This window comes from Rhamphochromis longiceps, linkage group LG10 (assembly GCF_057381845.1).
Source record: "Rhamphochromis longiceps isolate RC_006_pf linkage group LG10, R_longiceps_female_GT1.1, whole genome shotgun sequence".
In the NCBI taxonomy this organism is placed as follows: Eukaryota; Metazoa; Chordata; class Actinopteri; order Cichliformes; family Cichlidae; genus Rhamphochromis; species Rhamphochromis longiceps.
The window spans coordinates 22,595,568-22,611,709 of record NC_140566.1 but is presented as its reverse complement, the minus strand read 5'-3'; the positions used below and the strand labels follow the sequence as shown (position 1 = coordinate 22,611,709).

At 40.4% G+C, this 16,142-nt stretch overlaps 1 protein-coding gene across 1 annotated transcript; it reads right to left on the bottom strand.

Moving 5' to 3' along the window:
- Nucleotides 1–9,538: 9,538 nt before the first annotated feature.
- msx2b (muscle segment homeobox 2b) lies at nt 9,539–11,393 on the bottom strand. Its single transcript, XM_085421005.1, has 2 exons — nt 10,883–11,393; nt 9,539–10,572 (listed from the first exon to the last, which is right to left on the bottom strand). Exons 1-2 carry the CDS (start codon nt 11,268–11,270, stop codon nt 10,121–10,123), a joined length of 840 nt encoding a protein of 279 aa, XP_085277131.1. The 5' UTR covers nt 11,271–11,393; the 3' UTR covers nt 9,539–10,120.
- Nucleotides 11,394–16,142: the final 4,749 nt, after the last annotated feature.

Here is a 16,142-nt window from a genome sequence, read left to right as displayed (position 1 = left end):
TTGGCCACCTGAACTCAAATGGGAAAATCCACCTTTTAGGCGTAATATGAGGGTTTGACCTGTTTGATACAGGTGCACAGGTCCATGTCACTGGACTGACAAGCTGGAGTCAGACATGAGGAAAACCAATCAACTGATGAGAAAACTGAGAATTTAGGTTCATTTCACCCCGTACAGCTCTTTACGCATCTATAGTATTTTCCCACATTGAAAATACAAAGCACACGTTGCAACGGTAAGTTGTTTTTTTTTTAGCTCAAATATGTAATGTAACGTACACCTGGCAATAGAAGTACCACCCAAAACTGTTTGGGTGTTTTGGGGAAAAGAAAGTCTGTATTACTGCATATAATAGTGCTGATCACATCTTGCTAACATTGGCTGATTGAGCTGCTTGGTACATCCAGTTGGACGAGGAAAAATCAGAGTGTCTGACTCCAGCTTGTCAGTCCGGTGAACCACAGCTGCACCTGACTCATACAGGCTCTCCTGCACACAGTCCTTGCTTGATGAAGTGCTCAATCAATCCTAACATTAAGGCTTATAAGGGGATTTTCCCATTTCCGTTTAGCTAGCCAACAAACCACTTACTGTGCTACTTAAGAGACAGAGTGAAAGTGGACAGCATATTCTTGGTTTTTAACATTGCTGCAGCCACAGGTGCTACACAAGCACTTATTTTTATTTATTTTCTTTTAATTTCCCTCCACTGAGTTACCGTTTTTATCACTAGTTAGCTACTATAATTTAGTCTATTAGCAGCAACCATCCAATCAATCTGGTGATGTCTGTTCTGGCACAAGTACAAAACATGTTCTATAAACTTAAAATATGTTTTATCTTAAATCATCGTCATAGTGTTATATCTATGACAGTTTTTCAGTATAGGACTCCATGGTGTAAATTAGCCTTTATTCATATAGTGTTTTATGTCTACTTTAAAGGGAAGGGTGATGATAAATCATTCAAAAGTGTGGTCACTTCCAGGATGAATGGTTTTAAACTGAATCATATTCTGTGGCCTTTGCGGTGGACGTATCTCAACCTAGCAGGACACCAGTAGAATATGAGAGAGTGGCAGAATCACTGCCAATCCCTGCCAATGGGCACTAAAGCTGTTCTAATGGTACACAGTAGCTAATCAGTTTACTAAATGAATTGGTTACTAAAGCATTCATCCTGTAATCTTTAAAACATCTGCTACACGTTAGACCAACATGTAGAGATCATTACATCCATCCATATCTCACACATGTGATGTACAGCCCAATCATCTGTGATCGCTTGTGTGCTCCTAACACTCAAATTCATGCAGATATGTAACAGTCATCCATGCCCCCTCTTCCCTACTACTCCACACACACACACACACACACACACACACCGATCCCATCCCATCCCTTATAACTGGTGCAGATACATGTGCATAATTCTTCCTAATGAGCAAACAAGCAATAAAAAAGCCCATGAAGTTATACATGAGAATCTATAAATAGCTTTTATCCCAAAGCAATGTTCTCACACATCATATGGTTTCGACAGCCTGCAAATCACATGGCTGCAAACTTGATTCAAAGCTGGCCCCATGGAACGTGTTTAATTGACTATTAAAAGGTCATACAACATCACAGCTGCAGTCAAATCTATGAGGGTTTTTTATTTATTTGTTTTTTAAGGAAAGGTTTGACAGGGTCAATATTTGTAAAGTGGTTTAAGCAATCTTAAAACTTTTTGTTTTGTATTGTTCATTTTATTAGACCAATTTGAATATTACAACACTGCCTTAGCATGTGTTTTTTTTGTTTGTTTGTTTTTTTTTGGGGGGGGGGGGTTGGGGGGGGTTGTGGCTGAAAAACTGGGGGTACAATCTAAAAAATACAAATGGAAAGACCCCTGTAATACATAAGGTGTCATACATCAAAGTAGAATTGTGATTTTTTTGTTTGCTTGCTTGTTTGTTTGTTTAAATGATAGTTGTCACGACATTCATAATTAAAGTGCATTTTATAATGAGTGGGTTTTAGCTATGAAATCTTAAACACACATAAAGACAAAGTCAGTGATGGACTAATTTAGGATAAATTAACAGCATTTGAAATTGTATCCATACATTTTCAGTAGTCTCTTTTAATTATTATAGTATACATCAGTGGTATTGTATTAGAGCAAGCAGGGCAAGCACTGCTTTTATTGTGAAAAACTTAAAACTTACCAAAGTGAAGGCAGCATCAGTGTAACTTTGTGCTGAACATTGAACAAGATCTCTCTCTAAATGAAAAAATAAATCTGGGTAAATTCCCAGATGATTAAACATGCAATTATTTTGCTGGTAATAACTGAAATGAGTAAAAAAAAAATCAACAGCCTATTTACGCAAGTCAATTCATAATTTTATTGGGGAGGTTATATTGGTTGGGTCGGATTATTGGGGGGGGGGGGGTCATAACCATCCTAGCCCCCCTGGAAATTACACCCCTGGAAGGCAGTCTCTCTTTTTGCGTGTAAAATAGCTTTGCGTCATAACATTTCTTGGCCATTTGCATCTATCCTTTAAATTGTTGCCATCTTGTGGGATGCATTTGGCTTTTGTCTTTGGAAGCAGACTTCACTGTGATGCATAAGCATCCCAGTCGAATCTGTAGTGTCTGTCATTAATTATGGGTGTGTCCATGTCTTGGTAACAATGGCTTGAGCTTTTTCATGTTGTTGTACATCATGGATAAACTGATGGGAGATGCCGCTGGCCCTGCTTTTAGTGCTTTGAGATCATTCAACATCTGTTTGTTGTGTGGGTCCTACTTTCTTCAGCAGCCTAAGGGCATGCGCTGGATTAGTTTAATTGATTAGTCTAAGTTGGCTGTTGGTGTTAATGTGATCATAAATTATGTGTCTCTGTGTGTTAGCCCTTGTACCATCCCTTTTGCCCAATGTCAGCTCCAGTCCCTCCATGACCCTAAATTAAATAAGTGAAAGAAGATGAATAGGTGGATAGTTTTTTAATCAAGGTGTAGGTCTGTTCTTATGGGCCAATTAAAATCTATTTTTAGAGATATGTAAATAGAGATCAAGTCTTAGACTTAGACTTAGTCTTAGAGCTTTTTATTGTCATTGTGCAGTTTCTTGCACAGCGAAATTGGGTAACTGGACCACAAAGGTGCTAAAGTAAGAAGAAGAGAAACCAATGTACAACGAAGGCGGAAAAAAATAAATAAATAATTAAATAAATAGAATAAAATAAAAAACAGTGTATATGTATACATATGTGAGTGGAACATTGTGTATGTGTAGGAAACATTGAAACAGACTGGGACCTAAATAATTGCACTGTTATGTGACAGCTGTGTGCAATAACAAACTTCCAAAGTACAAACATTAACATAGGCAGGGGAAAAACAAAACACACAGCATACATGAGTGTAGATAAGAGTAGATCACAACAATGACAAACTGAAACACAGGGCTTAAATACATAGAGGGAGCAATCAGGGAATGGACAACAGGAGGGAAACACAGCTGGGGCAAATCAGAACTGACGAGACAAGGAAGCGTAAACTGAACACACTGAGATAAGACAGAGACCTTCAAAGTAAAACAGGAAACACATAACACAGACTGAACAAAGACACAGACTCACATGCAGGCACTACAACAGAGGGAACAGAGACGTGGGACCAGGGCAGACACAGACACTGACTGGACACAGGGATATAACGGACAGGGGAGACAGCAACTAAGGATTACACAGAGACAAACCATAAGACATGACTCTAACAAAAACCCAAAGACTATAAATTATAAATAATATAATAAACTCAAAAAACCCTGGGTCAACGACCCAGGCATCCTAACATGCACAAGCCAAAAATATTGCACAGAACATTTAAAGACCGAGATATTGCACATAGATGATCAACAGCACTGTCAGGGTGGATGTGTTGGGGAAGTCTTTGCATTAAAGTCACCACACTATACAGCCACCATTACGTGTTATAGTAGCATGTAAACAAACCGCTGAGCATGTATGCAAGCATTTACTGAATTAAAAAGACCCATGGTGACCCATATTATATTTGTGGCATTTACTTGCATGAGTGAACACAAGCCTAGGAAAGCCTTTGGACCACATGTTATCACTGACAGACAATATCTTTTAGATAAAGCGTATGGATACAGAAAATCCAGACTTTGTTCCCCCCCTTGTTTACTTTCAAGGCAGTTAGTAAATGGTAATTGGTCATTTATGGTAACTTATAGCAGCACATTGTTTATCATCGCATCTTTTAAAGCTCCTTTATTCTAGCTACAAATGTGTAAAGGTAGGAAAAAAATCAATCAAATCTTGCTATTAAATGCCCTGGACTTAACGCTGAAACTTAAAATTGTATGTATAAGATGATTTATATGTATAGAAACTAGGTTTTTCTACAAGGTATATGAAGCTAGCTACTGCAAAGCAGTAATTTCAACCAAGCCACCAGCTCAGTCCATAAAGCATCATTGTTGTGTACAAACATGACAAAGCAATGAGCCTCCCCCATACTAAGCTAAGTACTCTCATTTTAGAAAACCACTATTGTATTCTGAAGAATATATTAAAAATCAGGTGACACTTGGTAATTAAAAATTTGTTTAAATTAAACAAATCATATATTTTTCTTTGCCTGGAGTATTGCCATTATTCTGTGTCTGTGTTCTGGAAAATACAGATACCGCATGAAACATGTCTGCCAAAAGCTTATCACCTCGTGTTCATATTGGGTCTGTGACAGGGAGCGAGGCAAGAGAAGAGAAGATGAGGCAACGGGAGCAATAACAACTATGTGTGTGTGACTGTGTGAGACAGGGAGAGTGTGTGTGTTGTATGTGTGTTTGGTTAGTGTGCATAAGGTGGAAGAAAAAATGAGAGAGGCCGGTGCAGGGCTGTGTGCAGCTAGCACTTTATTTGAGCTATAATGTCAGTCTTTCTCACTGTGACATTAATTTGTAAGCTGGAAAGGTGCTACGGTGATGCCAGGCTTGGGTGCATGGGCTTGTGTCTCTGAGTAATTGTGGAAGCACATGAAGCAAAACGCCCGTGACAACTCAGCTAGTTATAATTAATTGAATGGACATGGCACAGGTAGAGTGCTCAGACTCTTTCTCTTTGTCCACATACACTTAAGCTCAAGGCTTCCTTCTGCCGTGAACATACACACACCCAGCACTTAGATGCAAACAGGTGGTGGAGCAATACCAGAAATATAGCGTGTTTTCTTCTCGTTGTGCAGCATCATCTGCATTTTCCAAAAAAACATCCCCCTCCCCCCTTAAATGCTCCATTTAGACACATTCTCCTCTACCTAAAAGACTCCAATTATCAGCAGTTTATGTGATAGAAAAAAATACCAACCTTTTTTTTATTTTAGACCACTGACAAATAAATTTTAATTGCTACTATTTTAATAGCAATTTAAAGCAGCGTGATTTTGGAAAGGCTTTGGAGGATTTTGTATTTTGTATTTTTTTGGTGGCACAGTGGGGCTACTTCTGATGAAAATTATTGTTGTAGTGACACCTGCTGGATATAAGGTGGAACAGGTTCTTCACCATCCTTGAAAGTCTCATCAACTTCTCCTCCATTCAACTCGTCTCTGCTTTTGCTAATGAGGTGAATAAGCAGGCGACATTTGTGTGGGCTGTAGAACTGAAATTTGAGGCCTTCCTTCTCTTATTGAGCTAAAATGATTTAATCGTGAGAAAGGTTTTCAGGCTTACATCCATCTAAATTAACAGACAATCTGTTACAATATTTTTGATTTCATTCATAAAATCGGGAGTTGCTCATTTATGTTACCTCCCCTGTCACTGATAGGAGTATCTTTATTTGCAGCACTACACTGTTATTGTTTTATTGCATATCTAGTAATACTTTAAACCCAGCCTAGTTTCGATCCTTCAGTCTACTGCATCAAAATACAATTTTATTAAAATAGCATCACAACTGTTATCAAAGAATCCCTGGAACACATTCTGTAAACATGCTCAGTGTGTTTATTTGTGAATTTCAGAAGTAATACCACTAATCAGCTAAGCTTTGTTTTCTCTTGAGTAAATCCGAACCACTTTACCACAGCTGCTCAGCATTTGCATGAGGATCTCCATTTCCCGGCAATCAAACCTAAATCAGCATCGGTCTCTCATATTCTTTTCCAAGTGCTGCATCGAGAGCACGAGTGAAAACTTAAGATGCCGTTGTGGTTTCAGATAAGCAAGTATAACATTTGCATTAGCAGGTTATTCATGACATGAAAGACACAGTGCAAGCGGTAAAAATCACCTTTTAGCTGTGCTTTCAGAAGCCTCTTTGAGGCTTGATTTTACAGTAGCAGAGAGATGCATTTAAGCATGACTATGACTGAGAAGCATAAAATACACTGTGGACCTGCAGATCCTTTTAGTTTATAAGACTCATTAGAGTGTCACTCTTATTGCTGTATGTGTAAACAATGTTGACTAAGTTATTTCATAAAATTTCCATAGTGACTATTCATCGTGAAAATGGCAACTGTGTATGTGTGTGAAATGGGACACGAACAGAGAAAAACAAGCTGCCTGATGAGTGCAAGTGTTTCATTTCATGTAAAGTTCCTACCGCAATTGAAGTCGTCATGCTGTATATGGAACAGCTTCAAGAGTCAAAAAGCATTAAGCCAATTCGTTTAGGAACTGGGTTGAGCCAATCTGGGAATGCTGCAAATACTGCAGAAATGCTACAGGCCTGAAACTTGTAGGTTTCCACAGCTGGATTCATAATGACACAAACACACTGGTTTAAGCCAATTAATGCCAGCATGCACAAATAAATCCATGATTCATGGAGTGATGCATGTTACAGTAAAGTTCTCAGTGATTATTGTATTTTCTGTTCAAATATAACTGTTTGTTTTCCACTGTGTGTGTTTGCACTTATGTGATGGTTAAACAAAGACTTAAAATATGGGATCCCGTGGAACAGGCATATGTGTGTGCCTGTCCAGTGTGATTTTTAGAAGCCTTGGCCACCCTCCTCTTCCGCTAGGCTGCTGCAGGGAATATCCCTGCATCTGCTTTTGCATTGCTCTCGAGGGATACCTCCAAACACCAATCACACATCACATGGACACACACTAATAACAGAATTCTCGTGCATGTGTCCTTGTCTCTACATGGAAGCTCACCGAGCCTTTCTCGTTGTTTGTGGGCGTCACTGCCTATGGCTTTAATAGTATTTGCACAAAAGAGAATACACCATTGCGAAGTGAGAATCTTCAATGCTGTTTTTTTAATATTATTATTGCTTTGCAATTATTATGAATCCTGTGAAAAGCACATTTACATGTCTCAAACATGCAGGGCAGTTTGTCCAGCTGTGAGCTGCTGGTTCCAGTCTTTCTGGCTTATTCTTAGAAAACATTTTTCTACCCCACCAAGCATTATAGGTTGTTGTGTTCAGTTTGTCCTGACACGTTAACTGTTGGTGTCCCCAGCTTACCTTAAAGGCAAAGAATACATGTGATGAAGCAGAATTATACAGATTGAGCAAACTTGGGTGATCTAATGAACTGAAAACAGCACCGTACTAGAGTTTTGGGTTTTTTTTAATTCCACATCTCTACATCCCTAAGGAAAGGAGTCCAAAAGCTGTGGGCCACCACAAAAGTTTTACTGTTCCTTGATTCATTAAAAAAGCAATCACCTGTACCTGTAAGTGTGTATATTTATGCAGTTATTTTATAAGTGAATTAGATATTCCAAAACCTTGTTTTCAGAGAAGTACAGCAAATGATTCTCCATGGACATTCAATGCTTGTTCAGTATAGTCTCTAAACATGTCACTGGTAATACTTCCCAACTTGGTGACTGTATTTTCATGTGGTGTTGCAGTTTGCTGTATAAAACTGTACTTTATGCATATTTAGGTTGCAATGTGACCTTCTTATACTTAGTTTTTTCCCCATGCTGCTGTGTTACAAACAGCCACCAGAGGAGGCAGGAGACATGCACAAGACCTGGAACCAGAGACTCTCTTAATCACATGTTGTCTTTAAGTAACAAACAAAACCGCAAATATGCCCAATCATTGTCAGATGAACATCAACTAAAAAAGATGAAAAGCAATCGCCAGTCCTAATGACAACCTTCCAAACTAAAGGACCGGCAATTATGAATTCTCCGCCACTAAAATGCAACACTCCTCCAGCAATTAGTACAAACATGACGTTTCACAAGTGATTCTGAGTCTCTCCTGACAATCTGCTCTTCATTAAGATGATTGCTTGCTTGTGTAAACTACTTCTTTGGTTGCCACTTCCCCTTAGACTGTCTGCCTCGCCTCACAGCCTTGTTCTGATTAAAGAGGAACCTCATAAAAACACCACTGCCTATAAACGATTTCCTCATTACATCAAAGTCACACGGAAGTTGTAAGCTGCTTTTACAATTGCAACAACGCAGAGGACCCACACACCATCACAGTCACTCTATAAAACATGGCACTAAGGTGGACGGGTCTGGTAAAAAGTGGCTAATTCAAGCCTAACTCAGCAGTGATCGGTCACCTTAAGTTTATTAAGGCACCAAGTAGGATAAGAGCCGTAACATATAAGAGAGCTACTCAGCTAGATAAGTCATAAATGAGTGATATAGCTAATATAATTTTGACATTCGACACCTCGTCCATAACGACACAGAAAGTTTACCATTGATTGTTTCAACAAAAATATTGCAGCTATTTCTGGTGAGCTCCAGAAATGTAAAATCAATATGACATAAAGGAAAATGAAAGGCAACAACTACAGATCCTTAACTCGCAACTCCCAAAACTTGTGTTTTTATGCTACTGTTGTGAAACTTAAAAGCCTCATTATCGGTCATCAGTGCACCGTCATGGTCAAAACAACACATAATTCTTGAAAATCCATCTGAGCTTTATAACGGGAAAGAAAAGTTTGACAAATGCGGTAAGAGACAGCTCAGTCATAACGGGAACTCTCTGTGAAGTTGGATAATTTATGGGTGTCATTTATGGTTTGTCAAACATTGCCTTGAACTGACCACTGTCTGATGGGAAACACAGACATGGGATTAAACCACACAAACACACACACACACACAGAAAGCAGCTGTAGCTGAAAAGTGCTGAAGAAGAAGAGCAACACAGCTATTTGGTTTAACTTACATACCGCTTGATTTTTTTGAGATATGTTGAGTGAACGCTGCACATGTTTAAATTTTGCTACTTTTTTTTAAGACATAAAATTGAATGTCATTTAAAGGAAACAGTCTGTGAGCCTTTAATAGTTTGGTTCATATAAATGAAAAAAAAAATATATATATAAACTGCATAGCACACTGCAGGCCCTTTCAAAGGGAGAAGAACAATATAAATACATACTCGGTTAGAAATTTTGTACCATGTTCTCATAATCATAAATACACAATTCATACATTTCCAGCATTGCATTTTAAAGAGAATAAATATGTCTATGCTCTGTAAATGTCTCGTAAAGAAATTAGGGTGTAATGAAAATACTTTTATTGCTACAAGAGAAAACATCAACAAAACTGTAATTACAATAGCATACAGTTAGAGGGATGAATCTTACTGCTAAAAAGACACAAATAACCTGAATTTGAATTTCAAAAAGATTGAAAAAATTCTTTTAAAAAGACAAAAAGTTGCCTGAGTTGCTGAAAGACCCACTCATCCATGCAAAGTGTCTTGAGTTTAAGGCCCCAGGTGCTTTATCTGTTAAGTAGTAAGACTTAATTGGAAAGTCTGCATTATGATTCCCAGTGCAAGTCCTCGCCCTGCTCAATTATTGCAGAAGTAAACAACTGAAGGTTATAAAGAGCTGGACAGTAACACCCCTCCTCATAAAGACAAGTCGTGTAAACAGGCAGTCCAAAAGGGGCAAGAGAGGAAGTTTCTCTTATCCTCACTGTTGGGAAAATAGATCTTTAAACAGATTCTGAAGTGCTCAGAAAGTTATTACAAACACTTCTTGTGCAGTTGAAACTGTACATTATACATAGAGATTTTTGAGCACATTTCCTCCGTGTTCATTTTTTTGGAATCCTTTAGTCGCTGATATTTCCATTTTTATAAGTGGTACATGCTGTAGCCCAAAGGAGCAGCGTACACTCCTAAAGGGGAAATGGGCAGGATGGGTCTGTGGTGGTGATATGCAGAGGAGTATGACTGTCCATATAGTGACATGGCACCCAGTGACAGTGGTAACCTAAAGCCAGGGTGTAAAGCTCCAGCAGCAACGGCTGCCACTGCAGCCGTCTTGGCATCAGCAGCCATCTTGAGTTTCTCCAGCTCGGCCTCCTGGAGCCTCTTGGCTTTGGCTCGGCGATTCTGGAACCAGATCTTCACCTGAGTCTCTGTGAGAGTTAAGGAGGAGGAGAACTCGGCTCGCTCGGCGATGGACAGGTATTGCTTCTGCCTGAATTTCCTCTCCAGAGCGAGGAGCTGGGATGTGGTGAAGGGTGTGCGGGGCTTCCTGTTGGTCTTGTGTTTCCTCAGCTGGCAGGCAGGACTGAGGTGACCTGGGAAAAGAAACAATTAGGATTTAAGAAGGGTCATTAAATCATTTGATTATCTCAAAATTTGATTTGAATGTAAAAACTGAGTAGTTGGCTACAGCCTACCAACCCCAGCCAGATAAATAATACTATTTACACTCTAGCCTTACTTTTCAGTAAACAACCAATTAACAGAATGCGTCTTTGCAGCACAGCTTACAGAGAATTACTTTCCAGTATTTAGGAAAAAAACTGAAAACATCTGCAGGATACTGAATAATGAAATTAGCTATAAATAAGTTTCATGGCGTTTAATATGAGAGGAGAAACTTACGAGGTTGTGTGGAAAAGGCGCTGGTAGTAACCCACGGTGCGCAGTCCTCTGACTCTGATGTTTCAGACTTCACTGGCGACGAGGGGGCAGCAGTTAAGCTCTTTTGGCTTCCCCCGGGAGGGGTGCACGTCTCCCGGCTCACATACAAGGAGTTTAACCCCGTCGGGGACAAAGCCACCGAACTTTCCTTCGGTGTAAAGCAGGCGGACTCTCCACTCCGGCTGTGCGTCTTTCTCCCGGACATGAGCGCCTCCACGCTGAAGGGGTGATGCCGACGCACCACGGGAGATGCCTTCTCTTCCCCCGACTCCTCTGTCAAGTCCGCACGGCTGCTGTCCTCCTCGGAAGAACTGCATCCCAAGTCGTTAAAACTCTCCTTGGAGGCCATCTCTCTCCTCCGGGTCTCCTCCGTAAAACAGGTGAACTCCACGGAGACGAAGCAGTAAGTTTACCCAGGTGTAACTCACTCCTACGAGCGTACTGTTCAGCTGTCAAGTTGTAGTGTGAGAGCGAGTATGTAGACTCGGCACGTTGACACGGCTCAACTTAGACCAATCACAGCAGCCCAAAATGTTTATGGGCGACCACGTGCTGCTTTCAGGGACAACATAGAAAACTCATATTACTTGGTTATATTTGCGCAAATAACGATTATGATTATTAGTAGGAGGTGGTAGTTAGTCATCTGAAAGGGGCAAATTCCCAAATGAAGTTAAAACACGTTTTTCTTCTTTTTTCAGGTTTTATTTAATTTCGAAGAATCAGAAGCTTGAATTTTCTCTTATCTGTTGTTTGCTAACCGCCGTTTATTTGTTAAAGTGAATTTTTCCACATTGCCTGCAAAAACAATAGCTCTGCAGCATTATCACATGTTAAGCTTCAGTAATGGATTAGCTCTAACTCTAACCTCATGAGAGTGCATGTGTAAACACGGGCCCTATGCAGATAATTATGGAGAGTTATACCCGGAGATGAAACACTGATCCCTTTCTTCTTCATCTCTCTCGCTCTCTGCTTTGTTTGATGTTCTTTATATTGGGACTTTCCGCTGTATCCGACATTTCTGTTGTGTGGTATGTAAGTCCGGCATTTATAGAAACGTGTCACATTGAGATTTCTGAGGATGTTACTTAACTGCATGGCCGATTTACTGATGCTAAAACCTTAGCAAAGTCCAGCTTGGGTGTGAGGCGCGACTGGACACAAATTAGATTAGACTTTCACGTGTTTCTCTCCGTGTCTGTGACCGACACGTTCGTCTTCCTGGCCTAAGATTTGATCCCATTCATTCTGCAAATTAGACATGAAGTAACTCATTGTCAAAGTCTGTGAAGAAACTCAGTGGGATTTTTCTATTGAGAATTTGATGTTTTACCAGTCCATGAGTCCCAGTGGAGAACTTTACACTTGTTCCAGACATTTATCTGAAAACTCTGTCTGACTGTCCTGATGGTGGTTAGCTTAAAGAATGGCCCACTTATCTTATGATCATTTTTCCCACAGGCGTGCCTGCATCAGTTATTTATTATTTCTCAACTACTTGCACATATTTAACACTCAACAGTCCTACCACTAAATGATATGTGCTATTTTGTATCACATTGATTCAGCATACTCGCTATATCTAGGCTTTGGAAGCAGTGCCATGACGGCCAGTGGAGAGCTGTGGGAATAAGTTACATTTTTCATTATTTTTTATCATACTCGCTCTTGCATCTTTAAATGCTCTTGCCCAAAAAGCTCTGTCTGCCCAGACCGGTCAGATAGTTCAGCAACAGAAAAAATGAGTTATAACAGATAGCATACAGATTTTTGAGCTGTTTTGTTTCAGGGTTTGGACTCACAAACCGTGTGCAGCGTCATCATTACTGCTTTCAAGTTTACTTGAACTGTGACCACATCTTCCTCCACTGGGGCAAGAGCTGAAAGTGCCATTTGTCTATCTGTCAGCAAGATTTTACAAAACCTACCAAACCCAATTTCATGAAACTTCACACACACACCGGGCCCGTGGGAAGGCGATCAAACCCAAGAGTAACGTTAAGCCATTGCTGGAGACATTATCATCAAAAAAGGTAGTTCACTGAGTGTTCAGGTCTTTAGGAGCTAGTAGCGGTAAATAAAAACACTTGTGTTCAGTCTTGCAGGCAACAACACAACATTTATTGTTTTTCACTCGTGGATGAGGCACGAAAAGCAGCTCTGCAGAGTAAATACAAATGGAAAACTGTAGGGCTGCTGCTCATTCTTTCTTTAGAGGGGTCTCAAACTAGCTCCTGGTGGGTGTTATGCCAGTGTGTTCCTGACACATTCACAGAAGAAAAGCCTAGACTACAAACAAGGGTGTTTTAAGCAGTTCAGCTGCGCTGTTTTCTGTGGGAGAGAATAACTGCGTTTGGCATACCCTTTGGGCTTTGTATGCCCAAAGGGTATGCCAAAAAAAGAACAAAAAAAAAGAAAAACCAACTATATAATACATTAAAATAGAGTGGGAAAACACCTTAAAGCTTATAGGCACTTTTCAGTACACAAAGTGCTTTAAAAGAAAAAGGCACTTCTTTTTCAAACATCCCTGGGGAGGGATTAATAAACAGCAAATAAAATAATTTATTTCAGCACTTTTACGTGTAGCTAGCAGGCTTGACTAGCTTGTATGTCAGCCTTGTGGAACAGGACTCTGTTCCCAGGAGGTTGCTGCTGCTGTCTTATTAAAGTGGGGTTATTTCACAGACAATCAGAGGTTTGTGAAGGCGCCAGTGAGCGGCCAGATGAAAGGGCCGACTCCTCAGGGGAGAAACTGTTGCCTTTTTTGCAGGATCCACCTCCTTCCTCCTCCACCTCTCTCTCTCTCTCTCTCTCTCTCTCTTTGCCCTGCAGGCACCTTGTCATTCAGTCATATAACTCATTCTTGGCTCACTGTCGTTGGCATGTTACCTCCTTTTGTATCTCAAATCTTCCCTCTAACTCTCTTTAATGCTTCATAATGTTTCATTGCATCTATTTCTTTCTTTCTTTCTTCTCACATTCTGCCCATTGTGCATTTCTTCGCTTCCTTCTTGCTATATTTGGTCTCACTTTCAGTATAAAAACCTCAGATGTAAAGACCGCACCTCCATGCAACACATGAGAAATTGCTGAAAGAGGCAGTATTCTAGCTGCATGAGTTGGGCACACCACATAGTTAAATCCTTGTTGGTTTGTGTATCAATCTATCTTTCAACCTGGCTTAAAGAAGTAATTGATTTGTAATAAAGGAACCACTGGCACTAATCAAATCAATTATTTAATTACAAGTACTGGGAAAATATGACCCATGTGACAGCTGTACAAGCTGCATCCTGTCACACTCCACCCAGACAAAGTAATATCAGCTGTTAAGTGATAATCTTTTATATGTGCTTTGCATTAGCAAATTTATGGGCTATATGTGTGTGTGTGTGTTACATGTATTTATGGTTTAGACGTGCAAATTGTTGTGTTACCACAGATCTAAAGCAGATTTCACAAGAAAAGTAGAAGGAGGAATAAAGGAAGGAAGGAAGGAAGGAAGAAGAGGAGGGGTAAAAATAAGAGGGGTGCTCTTCTGGGTGTAGCAAAATTACCCACACGTCCCACTTCCTTTTTTCCATAATATCATTTAAGCTTGATAATAGCGAAAGCAATTTGTCTGAGCATGTTTGTGCGTGTGTGTGTGTGTTTACTGTGTGGAGTTCTGTACTGTATGCGTGTGTGTGTATCTGTCAGAGAAGCTTGAGAGGCCTGTGGTTGTGCGAGTCGGGCACACCTCAGAGCATTGTAATTACAGCAGAAGCTTTGAAGTGGTGGAATGTTTGGTTGGGATAATCAGCAGGCTGGACTGCACTCACACACTATTTACATTCCCAATAAATCACTCATTCACGTTATAACGCTAGCAAATGTTATTATCTGTGCTGATACAGATTTGGTAAATTAACATGTTAGAGGGTAAAATGGGATCACTGTTTTTATAGTACTGTTTATGCAAAAAGGGCCCAGTTAGGATCCAAGCACTGCATGATATGCTATTCACAATGTTTCTTTAATTTCATCTTACCTCTTTAGCATCCTCTTTTTAAGCCGGTTTTCTTCATATTGGCTGCTTTTTGCACACAGAAACTTGAACAGCAGATGGGCGGGGCCAAGATGCCCACGTTAAGGTTGCCCACTCTCATGACATCATCCACCTTTAAAAACTGGTCTCTAACCAACGGTATAAAGCAGTTTGATTAGGGATTACTTGTACATATTTTTTACATTTAGTAATTAAACACAATAAATTGTCAGATTTTATGAACCAGAAATTTCCTGTAATATTTCATAATTATGTGGCTAACTGAGGAAAACTAAAAGCAGAAAGTTATCCATTTTTTTATGCTGCTATGTAACATTAAAATTTTATATATGAATCTCCAAGTAGTAATCATATAGACTATCTGCTGCATTTCTTGGGGTTATCACTCATTAAACTCAATATGGATTCTCTAAATCCCTAAAGGTCAGTGAATCCCAGGAAGGCGGCAGGTCCTGATGGAATACATGGAAAGGTTCTCAGAGCATGTGCTGACGAACTGACCGGAGTCTTCACTAAAATCTTCAACCTTTCCTTGTCATCAAACACCGTCCCGCCCTGCCTCAAAACCTCCACCATCATCCCCATCGCCAAGAAGACAGCTGTGGCCAGCCCAAATGACTACAGGCCTGTTGCACTTACGCCTGTAGTGATGAAGTGCTTTGAGAGACTGGTCTGTCAGCACATCAGGGCCGGTCTGCCTCCCACTCTGGACCCCCACCAATTTGCCTACAGGACAAATCGTTCCACCGAGGACGCCATCACCATAGCGCTCCACACTGCGCTGAGTCACCTGGAGCACCGAGGAAGCTATGTGAGAATGCTCTTTCTGGACTTCAGCTCAGCATTCAATCATATCATCCCGGAGATCCTGGTCCAGAAACTGTCTCACCTGGGACTCTCCACCCCCATCTGCCTCTGGATCAAGGACTTCCTGACAAATAGACCACAGTCTGTCAGACTCGGCCCCCACCGGTCCAGCACCATCACACTCAGCACCGGGTCTCCACAAGGATGTGTTTTGAGTCCCCTCCTGTTTACGCTCTACACATCCGACTGCTCCCCTACCCATCTCTCAAACACCATCATAAAGTTCGCGGATGACACCACAGTGGTTGGACTCATCTCAAGGGGGGATGAGTCGGACTACAGAGATGAGGTCAACAGACT

Bases quoted from the DNA above. Each gene is read 5' to 3' on its own strand.
- msx2b (XM_085421005.1), bottom strand. From the start codon at position 11,270: ATGGCCTCCAAGGAGAGTTTTAACGACTTGGGATGCAGTTCTTCCGAG. The intron at 10,573-10,882 runs GTAAGTTTCTCC...TTCTTTTCCCAG, and splicing joins CGCCTTTTCCACACAACCTC to GTCACCTCAGTCCTGCCTGC.